At 48.3% G+C, this 20,197-nt stretch overlaps 1 protein-coding gene across 5 annotated transcripts in view; it reads left to right on the top strand.

The window, feature by feature from the left end:
• Positions 1–20,197, top strand: part of ALS2CL (ALS2 C-terminal like) — a 75,059-nt gene that overhangs the window by 25,493 nt on the left and 29,369 nt on the right. For 4 of the 5 annotated variants that reach the window (XM_045006294.1, XM_045006290.1, XM_045006292.1 and 1 more), the window contains 7 exons: positions 9,999–10,107; positions 11,360–11,552; positions 13,149–13,214; positions 15,516–15,681; positions 16,748–16,876; positions 18,182–18,301; positions 19,359–19,435. In XM_045006294.1, the coding sequence (XP_044862229.1) occupies positions 10,002–10,107; positions 11,360–11,552; positions 13,149–13,214; positions 15,516–15,681; positions 16,748–16,876; positions 18,182–18,301; positions 19,359–19,435 (857 nt within the window). In that variant the 5' untranslated portion in view covers positions 9,999–10,001. Of the gene's footprint in view, positions 1–8,930; positions 8,946–9,998; positions 10,108–11,359; positions 11,553–13,148; positions 13,215–15,515; positions 15,682–16,747; positions 16,877–18,181; positions 18,302–19,358; positions 19,436–20,197 lie in introns of all 5 variants that reach the window. The other variant, XM_045006293.1, reaches the window with a different exon arrangement.

Raw genomic sequence — 20,197 nt, 5'->3', positions numbered from 1 at the left:
GAAGAAGGCAGTTCAGGGTAGGTGGATTAGCAGCCGCCCCCCCCCCACCGTGGGTCACTGGTGGGGTTTGATGGGCAGCAGAGACCACTGCCTCACAGATTGCTGGCACCTGACTGGCACTTGCTGCTGCTAAGGTTGGTGCTCGTCTTACCCGCCTTCCTTTTAAGGACCGGAGAGAAGCCATGATACGATGTGAGGCGCAGGGGAGGAGCGCTACTGTTGTAATAGGCTTGACTGCTCTGAATTGCTTTCCCTGGCACCCAGGGGAAGTTCTCGCTGGTCTGCAGTTCACAGGCTTCGTTCTTTGGAGAGAAGTTGTTTTTAGGGCCTGATCCAAAGCACGTTTATGGAAAGACTTTCCCCAACTTCCGCGGGCTCTGGCTCCGGCCCAGACGCTCTGCCCCTCTCCAGCCTTTGAGAACAGATGTTGCTTTTAAAGGCTACGCCGAGAGCCTAGTTCCCTCTGCAAGAGCAGCACAGGCAAACTTTGTGTAGGGACCAGGCTGGGAGTGGGCCTGGATCGAGGGGAGGGGTTGGAATCCTCTCCTTCCACTGTCCAACACAAAGGCTCGACCCTGTTATTCGGGCAGGTGGGCTGCAGGCTCTAGGGTTGTCAAGAGTCCTGTGTTACAAGGGATGTCGCTTATTTAAATGGAAAATTGCCTGTCCTGTACTAAATCCGCACGGGAAGCCTTTTGTCCTGTATTTCAACATATTAAAACTATTATCCTGACGTAAAGTCAGTTTTATTGTTGCGTAGCGTCCAAGGATATAAAGTTTACTGCACTGTCTAATTGTACAATGCAGAATCGGTTCTGTGACTTGCTGAACCAATGTGTGTGTCTCTATAGGGCAGCGGTTCTCAAACTATGGGGCACCCCCTCCCCTCCGGGGTGCGTGTGGTAAGTTTATTGCAGGGGGCATGGAGACCTGATGGGGCCGTGCTGAAAGGCTGGAGTCGGGACCGGGCTCTGTCCGGCAGGGGAAACGGACAGGGCTCTGTGCTGGTGGTCTCAGCTGCCAGGACCAGGCTCCCTGCCCTGCCCGCCATGTTCCCTGCCTGCTGCAGCAGCCACCAGCTAGCAGTCATGCTCCTCTACTGGGGATGTTGTTGGGCCCTCTGCGAGTGGGGAACAGAAGACGACACCCCAGGAGTACCGAGCCCCCTGCCAGGCAGCCCCTTCCTGAGCCTGGCCCTTCAGCGCAGCTCCAGGGCACGCAGCCCCATCCACTTACCCTGCCAGACAGAGCTGGTGCAGGGAAAGCAGACCGGGCCGTGCTCAAGGGCTATAGTCAGGAGGGGGCCTTGTCCAGCAGGGGGTCAGTACTCCCGGGTGCATCTTTCCACTCCCCTCCCGACCCCTGTAGGGCCCTGTAGTGCTGCCCTGTTCACTTCCCCTGCACAGGTGAGGAGCCAAAGGGCAGGGAGCTGGGTCCCAGCAGCCAAGACTGCCTGGCTGCTGCGTGGAGTGGAAGGTTTCCTCAATTTCCACATGGCTAATACTCCCCACCCCCTGTGGTACTGGGCACCCCACCCCTGGCACCTTTGGGTACAGGGTACTCCTACCCCATAAGGGTGCTCAGAAAAAAGTCTGTTATTTTTGAAATACAGTGTTGACAGCCCCAGCTGCAGTCCGTGAGCAATCATGGCAGTTGCTATGATCTCCTCCTGCTCCTCTGACCTGCCTACTATTTCTCAGCTCCTGGGGAGTGTCAGAGGTCCATGGACCATGCAGTGAACCCGTAGAAGTTGTGTACTGGGGTTCATAGAATATCAGGGTTGGAAGGGACCTCAGGAGGTCATCTAGTCCAACCCCCTGCTCAAAGCAGGACCAATCACCAACTAAATCATCCCAGCCAGGGCTTTGTCAAGCCTGACCTTAAAAAACCTCTTAGGAAGGAGATTCACCTCCCTAGGTAACACATTCCAGTGCTTCACCACCCTCCATGTGAAATAGTGTTTCCTAATATCCAGCCTAGATCTCCCCCACTGCAACTTGAGACCATTGCTCCTTATTCTGTCATCTGCCACCACTGAGAACAGCCAAGTTCCATCCTCTTTGGATGTCCCCTTCAAGTAGTTGAAGGCTTCTATCAAATCCCCCCTCACTCTTTTCTTCTGCAGACTAAATAAGCCCAGTTCCCTCAGCCTCTCCTCATAAGTCATGTGTCCCAGCCCCCTAATCATTTTTGTTGCCCTCCGCTGGACTCTTTCCAATTTTTCCACATCCTTCTTGTAGTGTGGGGCCCCAAACTGGACCCAGTACTCCAGATGAGGCCTCACCAATGTCAAATAGAGGAGAACGATCAGCCTGGGAGGATGTCACGCAATAACTCCATAACTAGACCTTTCAGATTCTGTTGTTGCCTGCTTAGCTCCGTGCAAAGCGAGAGACAGGCTGCCAGCTTGGGCTGGTCGTGCTTCCCCCACAGACTCTGCTTATGTGTCACTGGGGTTGAAACCACTGACTAAGCACCATATAGTCCTGCTGATTTACTGCTCCTGACCCTCTTTCCCCCTACCCCCGGGATCTATAACTTGCTCATTAGACTCCTAGGGCCCAGGATTCTGCCCTTTTTTAAGACCATTGGAGTTTTGTCACTGGGCCCAGGATTTCACTCATGAAGGGGATAGAAGTAGCTCAGTCAGTCGTCATAATTTTGCCCCCCAGGGTTATTTTTTGAATGAAGCCTGTTCAAATAATACAAACGCTCCCACGGAAAACATTTGAGAGGTGAGAAATTACACGCCTCAACCCTATTGTCCCTCTGCAAACTTGTGTATGCAGAGTCAATCCCTTGCCTCTCTCAAAGTGCAAAGTTTCTAAAAGTTCAGTGAATAGAAGATTGCTGGGGGCAGGATAGATCTGGGCAAGGAGAAGAAGTCTGGAAATGTATGTGAGAAGCGAGGGACACATGCTTGTTTTGTTAAAATATTATGTTTGCTGTTGAAGAAAAAAATCCAGACTACTTAATGACAGCATGGCAAGAAAATCCTCCAAATATTAATGATTAACCTGTTGGACTGGAGATAGTTCACCTCCCAATGACTTCATAAATATCTGGTTCAATTATATTTGTAAATTAAATAACCAAACAATCATTCATTTTCTGATAAATAATCTGAACAGTTTTCAAAATAAATCATTGTTTAAAAATGTATCGTGTGTACCTTCTAAAAATGAAACCTGCATCTATCTCTGAGTTGTGAAGAATATGTATTAAGGTTATAACAACCAACAAGAATGTACTTTTATGTAGAAAACCATGATTAAATCGAGTCTTCCTGACTAGTGATTTAAATCAAATCCACCCCGACACTAACACACTATGCTGTGTGAAAGTCTGGTGTGAAGAGCTTGCTTCAGAGTGTCTGTTCGCCAAAATAAAGCTTGGACCTATTTTTTCCTCACGAGATGAAAGAGCTCTGTTGGGATTCTAGTCTGAATGCAGACACTGCAGCATATTACAATGCTGGGATGTGGCTTATCACAGTTGCATGGACTAGAAACGTGCCTTAATCTTTAAGGAAGAAAGAACAATAGACCAAATCAGAGCCTTTCCCCAGATTTGGCTCTCTGGACCAGTCTTAAATACATCTGTGGAAAACTCAGAACATATGGTGACTAGAAAAGACCATCTCAGAACCCATTCCTGGAAAGTTCCGTTATGGTGCAGGTGTGGTCGCCTCATCTCAAAAAAGAAATATTGGAATTGGAAAAGGTTCAGAAAAGGGCAACAAAAATGATGAGGGGTATGGAACGGCTTCCGTATGAGACGAGATTAATAAGATTGAGAGTTTTCAGCTTGGAAAAGAGACAACTAAGGGGGGGGGATATGATAGAGGTCTATAAAATCATGACTGGTGTGGAGAAAGTAAATAAGGAAGTGTTGTTTACTCCTTCTTATAACAGAAGAACTAGGGGTCACCAAATGAAATTAATAGGCAGCAGATTTAAAACAAAAAAAGGAAGTGTGTTTTTTCACACAACGCACAGTTAGTTTGTGGAACTTTTTGCCAGAGGATGTTGTGAAGGCCAAGACAATAACAGAGTTCAAAAAAGAACTAGATAAGTTCATGGAGGATAGGTCCAGCAATGGCTATTAGCCAAGACAGGCAGGAATGGTGTCCCTGGTCTCTATTTGTCAGAAGCTGGGAATGGGCGACAGGGGATGGATCACTTGATCATTACCTGTTCTATTCACTCCCTTTGGAGCACCTGGCACTGGCCACTGTTGGAAGACAGGATACTGCGCTGATGGACCTTTGGTCTGACCCAGTATGACCATTCTTATGGTTCAAACTTGTTTCCATCCAATCACTAGTGGTACTTGTAGGGCTGCTTTAAAACCCTGAATAACCAGACTTTTCTGAAATGCTGATCTTGAGATTTTGATGCCACCCATCGCTATGTTACCCAAGATACTGCATTGTGGCATTCAGCTCCACTAGAAATGCTGTACGAACCCGAGCAGCCTGAATATTGGCCTCAAAATGCCTTGATTCCACAGCACCACAAGTGCAAAACCAGCTTGGTTTTCCAAAGTGCACCACTGTGTTTGAGAACGTTTTATAGGGTTGCCAATGTGGTGCTTAAAAAATAAGGGACTGTTTTCTTAGCATCCCTGCCCCACCCATTCTCCCAATAGTATTATGAATAATAAAAAGCAGGACTTGCCTGCATTCACCAGGGATATTTCTTGCTGCTTTTTGCAGCACTCAGCAACTCCCGATTGTGTTGTACAGAGATGAAGGGCTCCTGTCTCTCCTGCATGGATGTTAAAGATTTCATGGACCTGAAAATCAAGGTCAGCCTCAATGTTCTTGTGAAAACTCTTCTGTCTCCCTTGACGTTTGATGGCATGTTTGCAGCCACCTCTGGAGAGAAGCATGCCAGAGATGAAATGATGGAGCCCCATGGTAAATCGTTGGGATGAAAGGCGCCAGAAGTATCTAGAAGAGGAATCCGTCTGTAGCCCAACCCTTCGCTCTATGAGGCAACTTGTTCATACAACTTTATATATAGATGCGCAGGTGCAATAATATAAGCAACTGGGAAAAGCTAAATCATGAACAAAACCATGTTAAGTATGTTGTGCCCTGTTTGTAGGGAGCATCCTCTTTGTATCTGTACAGTGTCTAGCCCAGTGGGAAATTGATCATTGACTAAGAAAAAATAACCTCTAGGTTAGGTTGCAGTAGTGCCTGAATGGTGCTCTAGGTACATCCCAGACACAGAAGGGCTCAGTTCTGGCCCTGGAAAGTGTAGAGTCTAAAAAGGCAAAGGCAGCATGTGGGGGGAAGTTCAGAGATCTTAGGCGTGTGCTTACCAATACCCTTGTTAGGGGTGTCTTCACTGCAGAGTTAGCCTGGGTTAGACTAGCCTGGGTCTGGTGCTGTGCTTCCTTGTGTGTCGCTAGGACTTCTGGGGGCACATCTTTAGTCCTGCACCAAGCTGAATGTCTCTTGTGTTCTTTCCCAGGGAATTGTGGGAGAACTTGTTGGTCCATTTAGGCCCCCAGGAGGATTGTGTAAGGCATTGGGGGTCTGTCAGCGCTTGAGTGACTTAGCCTGCATCCTCACTGCAGAGTCGGTGGGTTACTGAGCTGAGTGAAAGAAAAACCTAGGCTCTAACCCAGCATCTCCTGCTGGAAATTAATAGTCATGTTAAAGGTTCCATTACCTCCTCATTTGCAATGTATTTTGTAAACTGGCCATGATCTAACCCACTCTTCTGTAGGAGGCGTTGAGTCATGTCTAACGTCTAAGGGCCTTTTCCGTCAATGGTCATTCTGAGGAAATAAGTGAGTGGAGGGCATAGGACTGCAAGTTAGAATTGGGTTCTACTCCCACTTGGGTTGGGCCTTTGACCAGTCCAAAAATAAGTGGTCAAATATTTTAAAGCACCAACTTATTAGAAAAGTAACAAAAAAGAAGATTGGCCTCCAGCAGGCTTAGCCTTAGATACTTGGATTTTTTATTTTGTTGTTGCACATAAGTTCCTTAACTGAGTTCACTGAGGAAAAATATGAAACAATGACGTTTTAGAAAATGAAAGAATGGCACCATGAAGCCATCGAAAAGGTAGAAGCAGCAAAGAACCAGACTAACACGGCTACCCCTCTGATAATCGAAAAGGTAGGCTGTCACCTATGTCAGATCATTCTTGCTTTAATATTTAACAATATTTGATTGTGGTCACACTGAAGTTTATTTTACCGGAAATTGGCTGGCTTACCAAGCCGAATTCCCAGCTCTTACACTGGACAGGTCAACTAACCTGTGTGTGTGTGTTCATTCCTATCCTCCAATGGGTATTATACTTTCTCATTTCTTAAAGACGCGCCTAGGTCCGTGCATTTTGTGGGGTGCTTATTTGGCAGCTCCATTATGCCTTGGATAGGCCTTGTTACCACAGATAATCCATCCACTCAGCTGGAATTAAAGGTGGCTCCCTTCTAATGGAAGTTTGGTTCGTGTGCGATGAGTTTGGAGTGGGAAGATCTTGGATCTGGCTTCTACATCTCACTTATCACCGGGCTTTGGGCTACTTGGTGGAGGCTTAGATCTTGGTGGGGCTATGGAGACAATTACTCCATTACCCTAGAGCAGTGTTTCTCGACCTCTTTGATACCAGGGACCGGCTCGCCGCCTTCCTGAACTGTCTCCGGGAGATCTTGGGGACTGCCACCAGTCCATGGATGAGTCATTGAGAAACACTTCCCTCGAGGACATTTTCCAAGCCCCCCTTCCCCCCGAAACTGGATGTGAAGCATGCTGGCAGGGCAGTGTGTGGGGAGCTTGTCCTATTGCTGTCCTGTAGATCAACAGAGGGCTTCATTTCCCAAGGCAGCCTGTTTGACTCCTCTCGCCGGTGCTAAATCCACACAGCTTTTAAAGCTAGAGATTATGGTTACATGCAAACTAAGAAGTGAACTTGTACATAATGTCAGATCTGCACAGAACTTGGCAGCTCTGCTTTTTAAAGTGTCTTGATCCAGGGGTGCCAAAGATCAGTGTGTGCATAGGCTCAGTATTAAGAGTGGGAGCAGACTTTTCCAGAGTGGGCAGATCGTACCTGTGTTGTCTTTATGGATCCAACAAACTTACATGGAGAAAACAACTGAGTCTTGTGAAACTGCTGTCCAGGGGGGCTCTGTGACTACTGGTAAAGTTCAGTCCTCCCCATTCTACTGCAGTTTTCATTCAGTTCCTCACATGAGCGCACACAGCGACCTGTGCTTTCCCTTGCCTGCAGCCCTGAATCAGCATCAACCTTGTTCAATAGGTGATGGATTTTACCTCTCCTTAGTGCTATCAGATTCTGGGTGTATAGACACGCTCTCTATTCTAAGAACTGTCTGGGTAAAGGGCTTGAGTCAACAGAGCAGGGAAATTGAGGTGGAAATTCTGCCCTTACCCCACTATGCCTCATTAGATCATGTGGTGTAGCAAGCTTATATGTCATGGATGTTGTATCAAATGCTATTTTAAAAGGCTGAGTGCTTGATTACGTAATAAGTGACGTCAACCCATGACTGTAATTTTGAGTACTGGAGCTAGTAGGCAGCCTTCCAGTGAAAGCGAACACCGATCGCAAAAGCTTTTAGCAAGGCAGTGTGTGGTATAGGGGTTGAGAGAAAACTGGATTAGAGAAGTCCTTCATCCTGAATCTAGTGGCCTGTCCCTGATGGTTCAGAAGAAAGCATTCCTAATGCGCACTGCCTGCATCAGAAGTGAGTAGGTGATTAGGAATGTGGGAAGGAGCCCGGGGTGGGAATTTTGTGAAGAACAAAGCTGGTGAAAGGGTGACGTTTCAGCGAACCACCCCCCTCCAAAAAATAAAAAAATAAAAAAACAATAAAAAACCTAACATTTCTATCAATTTCAGTGTCAGATTTCAGCCTGATCTAACTTTGTGTTCTCTGTGGATGTAGTAGATCTCTGACTGCTTGCTTCAGCCATACCAAATTAGAAGGCAAAATAAGCTGTCATGCACCAGCTAGCTTGCACGCTAACCTTGTTTAAGCAAAACCTTTCTTCCTACAGCTAGGGAACATGTTTAAGTGCTTATGATTCAGTGATCAGGTTGCAAGCTTGGGATTTTGGAGCTCTGGGTTCAAATGCCTGCTCTGCCAAAGATTTCTTGTGAGCTTGGCCAAGTCAGTTAAGACTAGATTTTCAAAGGCATCTAAAGATAATGCTGGATGCCTAGTGGGATTTTTTTCAGTTGCACTTAGCTGGGAACAGAACCCATTTAGGTGCTTTTGAAAATGTTCCCTAGATCAGGGGTCGGCAACCTTTCAGAAGTGGTGTGCCGAGTCTTCGTTTATTCACTCTAATTTAAGGTTTCATGTGCCAGTCATACATTTTAACGTTTTTAGAAGGTCTCTTTCTATAAGTCTATAATGTATAACTAAACTGTTGTATGTAAAGTAAATAAGGTTTTTAAAATGTTTAAGAAGCTTTGTTTAAAATTAAATTAAAATGCAGAGCCCCCCGGACCGGTGGCCAGGACCCAGGCAGTGTGAGTGTCACCTTCAGCACGCGTGCCATAGGTTGCCTACCCCTGCCCTAGATGCCTATAGCATCGTTAGGTTCCTACTACCTTTGGATATCCATCTCTCAGTTTCTCTGTGCCTCATTTGCCAGCCTGTAAAGTAGGAATGATATTTCCTTACATCATGGAGATGTTGCATTTATCCTCGCATTAAATGGTAAGGTGCCGCAATCCCAATATTGGGGGGGGCATGTAAGATTGTAAGAGATCTGAGTGAGGAGAAATTTCATCTTCATGTCTACAGGCAGTGGGATAAATGCACCTAAAACCAAAATTGTTTAGACACCTACAGTCTTCTTGCTGTCTTTGACTTTTTTTTTTTTTTTTCACTTCTGCTTTCTGGTTCATTACTCCCCTGCACTTGTGCAGTCTGGAACTTGGAAGGTGAGTGGGGTTAAGATGCCTGTCTTGTCTTGATTTTTATTATGATGCGCGGGCATTTCCTGTCCCAATGTTCTTGCAAAAACCAGCCTTTTAAGTCATGCGCACTGTTCCAACGTTACGGAATTTCATAACCCTGTAATTTAGGGAAGTTAAGTGCCCACGGCTATCACAGAGAGCCTCAGAAAAAGTCTTGTTTGTAGTCTTAGTTACAGTGGCACGTTTTCTGTTAGCGGGATCTCCAAACCACATTCACCCTGCCCTTGATTTTCTTCACTGCTTGGATTCTTTTCACTGTGGTTCTCCGTGACGTTAGCTAGCAGCGCTTGGGTTAGTATTTTTCCCCTTTTAAAGAGGAAGCAATAGGAGTTTGTTGGTTGGCCTGTGAACACAAGCAGTATTACTCAAGCACTTCCGCTCTGTGCAGCAGTGAGGACAGATGTAACTGGACAGCCAGGGCAATCCGACTTTCTGCTCCCTCGGGGTGGATGTGGTCAGAGCAGCTGTTGTGGTGGATAGCTTGGTGGCAGCATACAACACATTTTGCTGCCACCGGAGGTGAGTTAAGGCTCGTTGGCACAATGCTAATGGTGGGGGGAGTTTGAACTAACCCTGTCCTCGCCGTACGTCCTTTGGGCATAAAGGGGCTTCCTTCAGGAAAGCGAGTCCAGCTCTTGGGGCATTAGTTCGGTGTTAGAAAAGCTCAAGGCCTTCTTCTGAAAGCTCTGATGCTTGCTGAAGTCTTGCAAGGAGGCAGCATGGTCCGTTGACACAAGCAGTGGTCTGAGAATTAGTGTTTGGAGGAGGGGAAACTGGGCGCTGTTCCCAGCTCTGCCACTGACCTTGCAGTGTGACCTTGGGCAAGTCACTTCACCTCTCTGTCCCTCTAGTTCCCTTCCCGCTTTTCTCTCTTTAGATTGCTCTGTTGGGCTGGGCGCCTCTCTCACTGCGTGGGCAGCACCAGGTGGGCCCAATTTGGGGGCCTTGAGGTTCTTTATAGTAGGGTGGTGTAGGGTTCTTTATAGTGAACGGCCTTAACTCTCTGTTTGCATCTAGGACATGTGTGCCACTGAAGCGACAGAGTCACTCCTACGATCAGAAGAAACCTTCTCCGCGTGTCTAGCGCGTATCAACACCATCGTTCTCAAGCCCCTGCTCCAGGCGGGTAAGCCCACAGAGGAGAATGTAGCCATCTGCTTGTGAATCTCTGCTTCCCGGCATCTGATGGATGCTGTCCTTGGGCTTCAGTGGTAACTGAGGCAGGCGTATTGGAAGATGTTCTAACCTGGGGAAATGGAATCTAAACCTAGTTCAGATTAATCAGCGTTTAAGGCTACGTCTACACTACACACAACCAAAAGCGGTGTGTAGTGATGTGTAGCCCCGCACCGCAGTGAAGAGACAAGCTACGTCCACCCTGTGATCTGTAGATACACGTGTCAGCGAAAAGCTCAGGTGAGGGAGGCAGCAGGGAAAGGCACCTTTCCCCGCAGAGGGGGAAGGGCACCAGCAGCTGGGAGATGGCAGAACACACCACGGCTAAAATAGCAATGTAAACGGGGAAGGCGAGGCTTGGGTGAGTAGGGAGCCGTGTAGGGCCTGTGTTCAGGGGCATAACCACACTCTTCAAGCGTGTCTATGCTCTACTTGCCTAAGCTGTGCCTTGCTGTCTACACTGCTACTTAACCCCATGCAAAGGGTGCTATCCTAGTACATACTCTACGAGGTTGCATGTGACCTCTGGTCCAAGACGTCGGCTTGGATCATTGACGGCTGTTTCCTTGCAGTAAATCCAGATTCCTACTGGTGTGAGAAGAGAGTCAGATCCATAATAGATCTAAACTGGTGCTACTTTCCATTCAGGTCCTTGGTGTTGAAAACCAAGCCCCCAGTCTTGCATCCACTTGCAAGCTTGTTTCAGCACGAAGGAGTGAAGTTCGATTGGTTCTCACTCCCTTGCCTAGTCCCCTAAGCTGCTGTGCTCCTCCTGCCTTATCCTCTTGATAGCGATGACCACCCAGCTCTTAGCAAATAGAACTTGTACAGCCAGATCCTCAGCTGGTGTATGTTGGTGGCGCTCCATTGACTTCAATGGAGCAACACCAATACACACCAGCTGAGTATGTGATTCACACAACTTCTTAAGGTAAGAGGGTGACCACACATGCGAGCCATCAGCTCTTCTCTCTGTAGAATGTCTCAGATTCATGTACATGGGTCCATTGAGGAAATACAATACCATAGTGATGCACTGCACCATGTGTCTCCCAGGAGACTTCTTGGGCCTCATCGCCAAGCACTGCCGTGAGTGCAGGGGACTGGACTGGATGGAGAAGCCATCTCGAGGTCCCTTCCAGTCCTGCACTTCTATCGTTCTGTGACTTCGTAGTATCATCTCTTCTTGGTCTCTTTCAAAGAGCCTCATGAGCAGAAAGGAAAGGATAACTTGAAACTGTTGCTGCTTTTGAACGACCGCTTCCACGCTCTCTGGGACCTGACCGAGGAAAACCACCGGACGCTGAAACAGAAGTTTAGCATCTCCCCGTCGCTCTGCCTCCAAGACCTCTACATCCTGTGGAAGGGAGACCTGTTTCTCAGTATCTACGTCCAGTAAGTACAAAGACACTATAATGTCGATTACTGAAGCAAACCTATTGGAGGATCAGGATGAAATCTTTGTCTATCTCAGCGGTTCTCAAGCTGTGGGTCGGGACCCCAGAGTGGGTCAGGGGCCCATTTGAATGGGGTCGCCAGGGATGACTTAGACTTGCTGGGGCCCGGGGCTTCAACCCTGGGCAGTGGGGCTCAGGTTACAGACCCCTGCCTGAGGCTGAAGCTTTTGGACTTCCGCTTTGGCCCCCTCGCCTGGAGCTGTGGGGCTCGGGCCTTGGCCTCCCCACTTGGGGCAGTGGGGCTCAGGTGGGCTCAAGCTTCAGTCTCCCCCTTCTGGGGTCATATAGTAATTTGTGTTGTCCAAAGGGGGTCACGGTGCGACGGAGTTTGAGAACCCCTGGTCTCTAGTTGGTGTCCTTTCCCTAGCTGTGGCTGTGATTTGTTTTCCTCTGAAGAGGTTTAAGATGCAGCCTGGTGCACACTGATATTTAGAAGCTTTACAGGGGTGGAGGGTGGGGATATAAGCCAGGACTGAGTTATATGCAACCCGAGTTTGTGCTGTGATCAGGATGGGAGGACTTGTGTCTAGATCGGGGTGCGGGGAAGCAAGCAGACCTCACTGGGACACGGAGTGGAAAAAGTAACATGTCACAGTCATTTGAATCTGTTAAAGCACCGCCGCCAAGGAGACTGCTCCTATGCAGGAGTGTTTTCAGGATTGGGCTCTGGGGTGCTATAAACTCCATTAAAATCTGGGATAACCGGCAGCTTATCGTTGCTCTGCCGTTCGTTAGAAACGCAGTCATCCCAAACTCAGGTGTGATATCCAGCATCCCTGCTCTCTGTGTAGGCCGGCCTCCGCATGGGTGTCGGGTCCCGTGCTTGGAGATCGGATTGCCTACACACCCTAGTCCCGATCCTGCAATGTCACATGCTTAGCACGCAGGGTGATCTGACTCTGCGGGTGCATAGTGCTGTGTTTAATGGTGGGGGAGAGAGACACATCCATACCAAAGCCATCTCCCTCTTATGCTTCTGGGGAGAAGCAACGTGTGGGTGGTGAGGCAGGGGGGTTACAAATGATATAACAACCTGCCTCCCACAGAACACCTGGTGGTTTTAAGGAATTAGACAAAATGGAGCAGAACACGTGCTGACATTGTGGCTGTCTGCTTCTGGTGGTGAGACCATGTCTGCTGGGTTTAGTCTAGCAGACCTGGTTCTGTGTCTCAGTAGAAGCCCATAGGGTTAGATCGCCGGTCTTGGGTTCAGTCCCTGCAGACTAACCCTCCAGGGCTGCTGTTGCCTGAGCAAAGTGGATCTTAAGGTACTTTCCTGGTAATCAGCCTAGTGGGGAATGTTCCCCATTAATGATCTCCCAAGCAAAGTTATACAAGGCATTGGAGGGCATTCAGTAGGGAACATGCATGGAGGGAATAGTCTATGGGCTTAGTCTCCGTCTCTGACACCCTGGGCAAAAAACGTAACAGACATGATAGGCTTTCAAAAGAGCCACAAGAGTCTCCCAATGCCTCTTAAACCTGGTAGCGACCACTTGACCCAAACTCGGCCTCTCTTTCTCTTTACCTACAGATACTTTGTCACCTTTGCAAACTGCGTTGTAGTCCAGGGCTTTGACCAGGCAGCAAAGAATAAAAGGTTAGTGGCTTCAGACCCTCCAGTGTCCTGTTCAGCCTGAGGGAATAACCCTGTCTGCATGAGGGAAAGCTAAAGGAGGGAGGCTTCAAGCAGGTCCCAGAGTCCCCTGGCTTATGGGAGCTGGCCCTGCTACAGTGATATGCTGGCCAGAAAGTGCCTCATCACTCTAGTAATCCAGCCAGCGTGGTAATGGGATAGCACTGAGTAATCTCTACTTCATGGCTGGGTTGCAAACCCACAATGCAGGCTGCTTCCAGCTTCAGTGGAGGCCACGATGCCAGGTTACACCCTAACCACTAGGCTAAAAGTTGTATGGGGAGGTACCACCACCTCCTCCACTGACTTTGAATCTGGCCCTTTAAAAATGCCAGGAAACAAAGTCTTTGGCTCAAACCACTTCTTTAAATCGAGTTGGGTTGAACTGCTGAAATGTCTCCGCTTTTTTGGATTTGAACCCAAACCCCTCTTGGAACTGCTGGTGAACTGAAAAATCAGTGATTTGCTCAGCTCTAACAGTGACTGAACTGAGTGTTTAGATCCTCGGCAGGAAGGCGAGCGAAAAGGGACCAGAATGTGCTGCTTAGTGTGTCACAGCATGTAAACCAAAGAGTGCAGCTACTTTTTAAGGTATGTCTACACTGAAGTCACGAAGTGTGATGGCAGCATGTGTAAACAGGCCTGACCTAGCTCGGGTACTAATGGCAGTGAAGCTGCAGTAGCATGCACTGTAGTGCGGACTGTACAAGTCTTCCTGGAACCTTGCCCCCCCCAGGACCAACCCGTGCAGAAATGCACTGCCACAGCTTCATTGCTCCAATCCCAAAGCTATCTGAGCAGCAACCGAACACCCATTTCAGGTTAGGTAGTATCCTAGAACCAGAGCCGCTGCTGCTCTCTCTCACTATCTTGATGGATTCTGAGATGGTCCTTAGCTCAAAGTGAGGAGGGATCCCCTGTGATTTGCTCTCCCAGCTCCTTCCAGCAGATCTTGCTGGGAAACAATGAGGGGAGAGAGTCACTGAGGTAAAGAGAGGCAAGCCATGAAAAGGTCAAAGACCTCGGTATCCGGCAGAAGCTCCATTTCAGCTCCACGGAATCACATCTTGTGCAATTTTTCAGGTGCGTAGTGGAGACAGACCATGCAAACTGCCATTTGAATAGAACATTCAAAAGCCTGCTCATAATTAGGCACAAGTAACCACTGCAGAATTGCAAAATAGCTCAGGTAAAGAGCAGATAAAATCAGAACTGCTGGAGGATTTGCCCTGTTAGAAGTGTTCAGAGAAGCATTTAATTTCCAGTCAGAACTGGAAGGCCTGGAAATTTGCACATACTATACACAACGTTTTCTCTATTTGAAAGATTTTTGTAGACTTGCCAAGGACAATAGCAGAGCTGCTGGCTGTGCGGTCAGCTTGCTCCTTCTAGATCAGTGGCTTTCAACCTAAGATTTCCAAAGGGCTCCACACCTCCATTTGAAATTTTTAGGGGTTCTCAAATGAAAAAGGTTGAAAACCACTGGCCTAGATGCTGCGAAAGTAACTTCCCTCTTCCCTTAATTCCTGATCAGTTTCACTCAGTGAGTTACTACGTGTAACAGATCTGTAGTCGAATGACTGCATTTCAACACTGAACGGCTTTGGTTGGTAGCCAGCACATAATGATATTAATATCAAGGATAGAGTTGGGGGCGAGGGCTGTGTGCGTTAGTGGTAGGGGAACCTCACATGTTTAAGGGAAATATTCAAACTTTGCGGTTTTCATCCAAATTTGGGTCTGTAAAACTGGGCCAGGAACTTCATTACAGTAGCTTTTCTTGCACTGTTTGTTGCCGGTCCTTACCGTAACAAGACCTGTGGAAAAGGATATCGAACAGACAAGACAGTAGTTCGGGGCTTTTATCTGAATCGGTCCACTAGTGTATTGTCTAGTGTGTAAGTCCAGCAGTGTGACTGTAACACCATACTCCTTATGTGTACTTCACAAAAAGGGTGAGTGGTTTTTGCCAAGGTCGCACAGCAGGCCAGTGGCAGGTGTGGAATACAGTCTCCCAGTCCAATGACTGCCCCACTAGGCCACACTTCTGCATTGGCCATAGTTACTGACATCCCTGCCTGGGAGTCACCTGTGCCCTGTCAGCAAAGTTGCTGTGTAGCATGGGTGTGACTGAATGTTTGTTTGGCTGAGCAGGTGGGCGGTTGTGAAAAGCTGCCTCATTAAGAGAAGCAGGTTAGACACTACTTAGTGTGGGGACACGTGCCCAGTAATGAACTGGTGTCTTGTTGACTGGAAACCTTGCAGTGAATTCTGGAAGACACACAAGACGGCACTGAAGCAATTCCTTGCAGACTTCACCTCTGAGACATCCATTCCGGTGGCCCTGCATACAGTACTCCATAAACCTCTCCGGGATCACGTGCAGCAATATGCCCTCATCCTTACCAGGCTCAGCGAGGCCATTGGCAAGGTAACTAGACTATTCATACTGGTATTCGACAACCAGTCTCGGTATTCCATGCACAGAGCTCTGGAGTATTGTGATACTGTAACCACCGTATGCTGTAAGGAAAATGTGTGTAACAGGTAGGCGGTGGTAGAGGACCGTGTTGGTGCAGATTCCTTCATCTACAGACTCTAAAACACTTTACTGTAAAATCATTAGGCATTGCCAAAACTTTCTGCCAGCTCTAGTTGCAAATAGTTTGTTCACCAAAAAATGCGTCCTTTGTCGACCTGAACCAAAAAAATCAATGTTTTGGAAATGTCCAAATGAAACACTTTTTTGACCTGACTTGAAGTTATTTGACTTTCTGATGCATCAAAAATCTCAATTTCATTTTTGGTTTGACCTGATGTGAAGCTTTTTGTTTTGTTTTGGAATTGCCCATGTATAGAAAAATCCACTATTTGCCCATCTTAAATGGCAACATAATGCAGGCCACCCATAATACAGCCAGCTATACAGCGGGAAAGTAACTGGCCCAGGGTCACCCAGTAAGCAGAGGAATAGATCTCAGAGGCCTGAAGCTGTAATTTGCTCTAACCATTAACCAGTGGCTCTCAAACGTCTTTTACTGGTGACCCCTTTCACACAGCAAGCCTCTGACTGCGACCCCCCCTTATAAATTAAAAACACTTTTTAATATATTTAACACCATTATAAATGCTGGAGGCAAAGCGGGATTTGAGGTGGAGGTTGACAGCGTGCGACCCCCTATGTAATAACCTTGCAACCCCCCCTGAGGGGTCCTGACCTCCAGTTTGAGAACCCCTGCATTAGACAATAGAATGACAGATTCCATGATCAAAAGGGATGTCTGTGACTACCTGTATAATACAGGCCAGAGAACTCCCCCAAAATAATTCCTAGATCAGAGCTTTTAATAAATCAGCAGTTCACACACTAGTAATAAGGGCCAGCACAATGAATTCAGATCTGCCACGTCTCTCCTACAGCTGTGATGTAGGAAGAGATGGAGATCTGGTACAGGTCGAGCTGAAACATTCCTAAAAGCGCATTCTCCTGTTGACAGTGCCCTGACCAAGAACTCGTCACCAGAGTGGCCAAGCAATATGCCAAGCTGCAGTCTTTCATTAGCCAAGTCCTGGATGAAGCCTGCCTGACCAAAGCCCTGTGGAAGTCCTTGGGAAACAAACTCACGGTGAGTCAGGAACAGCACCTCGGTGGCCCTCCGGTCTGCGGTCCTTCATGGTCATGCTGATGGCCCAGGACAAGAGATTCCAGAGCATACACTGTACTGGGAACTAGACAGGTCCTCATGGATCCACTTTACCAAAGGGCTGGCCATTCCAACGCCTCCCCCGTGAGTCTGGAGAGCCATACAGCGGGCCCCAGGTCTTGTATTCTCAGGTTAGGTTCCATAATGGGTTCATTCACAGAGCCTGTTCAACACCCTCTTCACCAAAGAAGGGTGACCCCTAAAATATTCAGGGCTCAGTGTGGCTTAATTGACTAGCCAAATTTCTAAGCCCCCCTCAAATGCTACAAAACCCCCATTCCTGCCTCAGACCGCCACACAACTGCCTCGATCAGATCCCCAAACACTCCCTTTTCAGTCTGTACAAATCCCCACTGCCCTCCTGTCCTAGGAGGCCTGTGTTCTGCCTATCTGGGGGTGGCACTGTGACCTCTGAGCAGGGGCCCTGCTGCCTGCTATTCCTTCAGCATCCTTTCTCCTTAAGGTGCAAGTAATAGTGGCCAAGCTCCTGCTGGTGTCTTGAAGCCTACAAAATATACATTGCCTCCCTAATCCTCTATCTGGGGGTGAACAACCATCCTGGTCCTCCACTCTGGGGCTGGCAGGGGTCCGTCTCATGTTCCTTTACCTGGGAGCAGCATCCGGCTCTGGCTGTAACTCCTCTTCCATGGCACTTCCAGCAAGTGCCTGTCCCCACCAGAAGTGAGAGAACATTTATCCAAAGACCTCAACTGCAGTGTCTTCAGTTTTTTGTTCCAGAAGTAGGCAAGAGTTCAGTAGGCTTCCTACATTACCTGCTTCCTTCCACCCCTCTCTTCCTGGGGAGGCAAAGTTTAGTATTGCTCCCACATTCCAGTCCTCTTTGGGGCTGTGTGGCTGACTGGTTCAGACGTGACTATAAGCTTACTTGAACCAGGCCCCATTCAAGCATATGGAACCCAAATGTTCTTGGGGACAAAAACAGATGTAGACTCAGTGAAGACTTATCTAGGTCTCCCGCTTCCAGGGTGCGGCCTTGGAGGGTTCCAAGGGTTCTCCACCACTGGAAACCTTGCGTGGTTGAAGCTCTAGTTTGAGGAAACTCTTCTGTTTGGCTTCTTCTGCCCCCGTAGCTCTCTAACGTTGGCAGTCAGCTAGTCGCTCTGAGGTGACCAGAGTGAGATGCACTGTACCCATTCCTACAGGTGCTTCTCTTTGGGAGTCCATGAGCTCTTTCTCCATCACATACTTCCTTGGTTCCCTTGGCAGGAGTGGCTCTGTGTTCCTGAGCGCAGGCTGCTGGAAGACAGCAAAAACCTTCCGGTCTTCGCCAGCGTGGGCCGAACCAATCGGGTTCTGCTCTTTGATGACATCCTAGTGCTGATTCAGGTGAGTTGGTCCTGGGAGAAGGATAAAGAGCTAACATCGTCATCGTGAAAGGCTCAGTCCTGCTGAAAGTGACACCACTTCGGTTCAAATACCATAGTGGAGTCTGGCTGTAGCTTGAAATGCTCCAGCTCAGATCCATGTATGTTTTTGACTTTCAATGGAGATTAAGAGAAGAAAGCTGGGTAGGGAAGGAGAAGAGGCCTAGCATAATTTTCTTTCCTAGTACACTTGTGCCATCGTAACAGATCCATGCTACTTAATGTCCATGGTTGGAAGTGTACTTAGCTTTTTTTTTTTTTTTTCCTATGAGAGAGAGAGAGGTCCTTGAACTGAAGAGATTAGGCTAAAGCCTCAATCTGCCAATACTTACGCACGTGGTTACATGCTTGCAGGACCGAATAGACTCTGGATGGGAAGAAGGGTTTGGAAAATGTTAAGTAATAAAGCATGGAACAGAGTTGGAACCAGAACTACTGCACCTTTCAAAGGCATTTCCTTTCTCTGCTTCCCTTGCTGCCACCCCTGCCCCACATCAGTGCAGGGAGCAATGTGGGCTTGGAATCGTATTGGGTTGGGCCGCACGGGATGCATGCACTGCTGGCAAATGCTACTAGAGCTGTGTGAATAACGGTTATTTTGGGGTGCTGGCAATTCTGGAATGGAAAAAATATTGGGCTGAGTGAAACATTTTGTTTGAATTTTGAGCAATTTAAGGGATTTTGAATTCTTAAAATGTGAAGGAAATGTCAAAACGGTCCATTTAAACTGGGAAATCAAAACATTTTGGTTTAGAAGGTACCACGACAAAATATTTAGACTTTTGGAATCTTTTGTTGTTTTGACACACACAATTTGGTGACACTGACACACATTCTCAAAGTTTTGGAGTTACCAAATCTGCCTTGCTTCTCCCCCCGCCCTCCCCAAATTCAGCCAAAAAATGTCATCCAGCTCTACACGCGAGAGTCTGTTCCCTGGATCACCTGACCAGTGCTAATATCTGGGTATGTAATATCCGCTCTTCTCAAACCGCTCATCTTTCTGTCTGCTTCTTTAGGGGAACAACTGCCAGAGTTTTGATCTGAAGCTTGTGTGGGTCGATGAATCCGGCAGTGAAAAGCCAGACCCAGAGAAGTAAGTGAAATACTTTCGCTTTGAAAACAGGTTCAACTCCACATATTTCAAATCATTCACTTTGGGACCAGTCTCCTTCCCCTTACTGGTGGTAGGGTGACCAGATCGCAAGGGTGACATATCAGGACATATTGGGCGAGCAGGGGTGGGGGAAGAGACAGACACAGGTGCAGAGCCCTGACCGGAGCCAGAGCACACTGGTCCGTCTGGCCCTGTGCTACCAGCGTGCCCCTTCCTGTTGGGGGTGGGCCCATGCGGCGCCCAGCACCCCCTGGATCCACTATGCCCAGAGACCCCTACGACCCTTCCACCACAAATGCACAGTGCTGTGTGCATACACCCTGCCCAGCACCCCCCTGCCCACAGCCCCACCACAGCTGCCCAGCACCCCACACAGAACCCCCCACTCGCTATTTTCCCACTACACAAAGATTTCCCCTCCCTCCCAGTGCCCTTCCCCACAGCCCCACCACCACGACTACACAATGCCCCACACAGACCCGCAGTGCCCTGACACACACACAAACCTGCCCAGCACCCCCCACAGACCTCCCAGACACTCACTCCATCACTCCCTGGCCGCACTCACCAGCCCTGCTGGGAGGTCTCTGGCTCCTAGGATGAGAGCGCCAAGGGGAGTCTCCAGGCTCTCCACATGCTGCACCCACCACAAGCGCGAGCTCCGTGGCTCCCGTTGGCCAGGAAAAGCACCAATGGGAGCTGCTGGAGACACGGAGTGGGGCTTGCAGGCGCTGGCAGCAC

The sequence above is a fragment of the Mauremys mutica genome, chromosome 2, assembly GCF_020497125.1.
Source record: "Mauremys mutica isolate MM-2020 ecotype Southern chromosome 2, ASM2049712v1, whole genome shotgun sequence".
NCBI lineage: Eukaryota > Metazoa > Chordata > Testudines > Geoemydidae > Mauremys > Mauremys mutica.
Note: the sequence above shows the minus strand (reverse complement) of the source record. Positions and strands in the feature narration are given on the sequence as shown.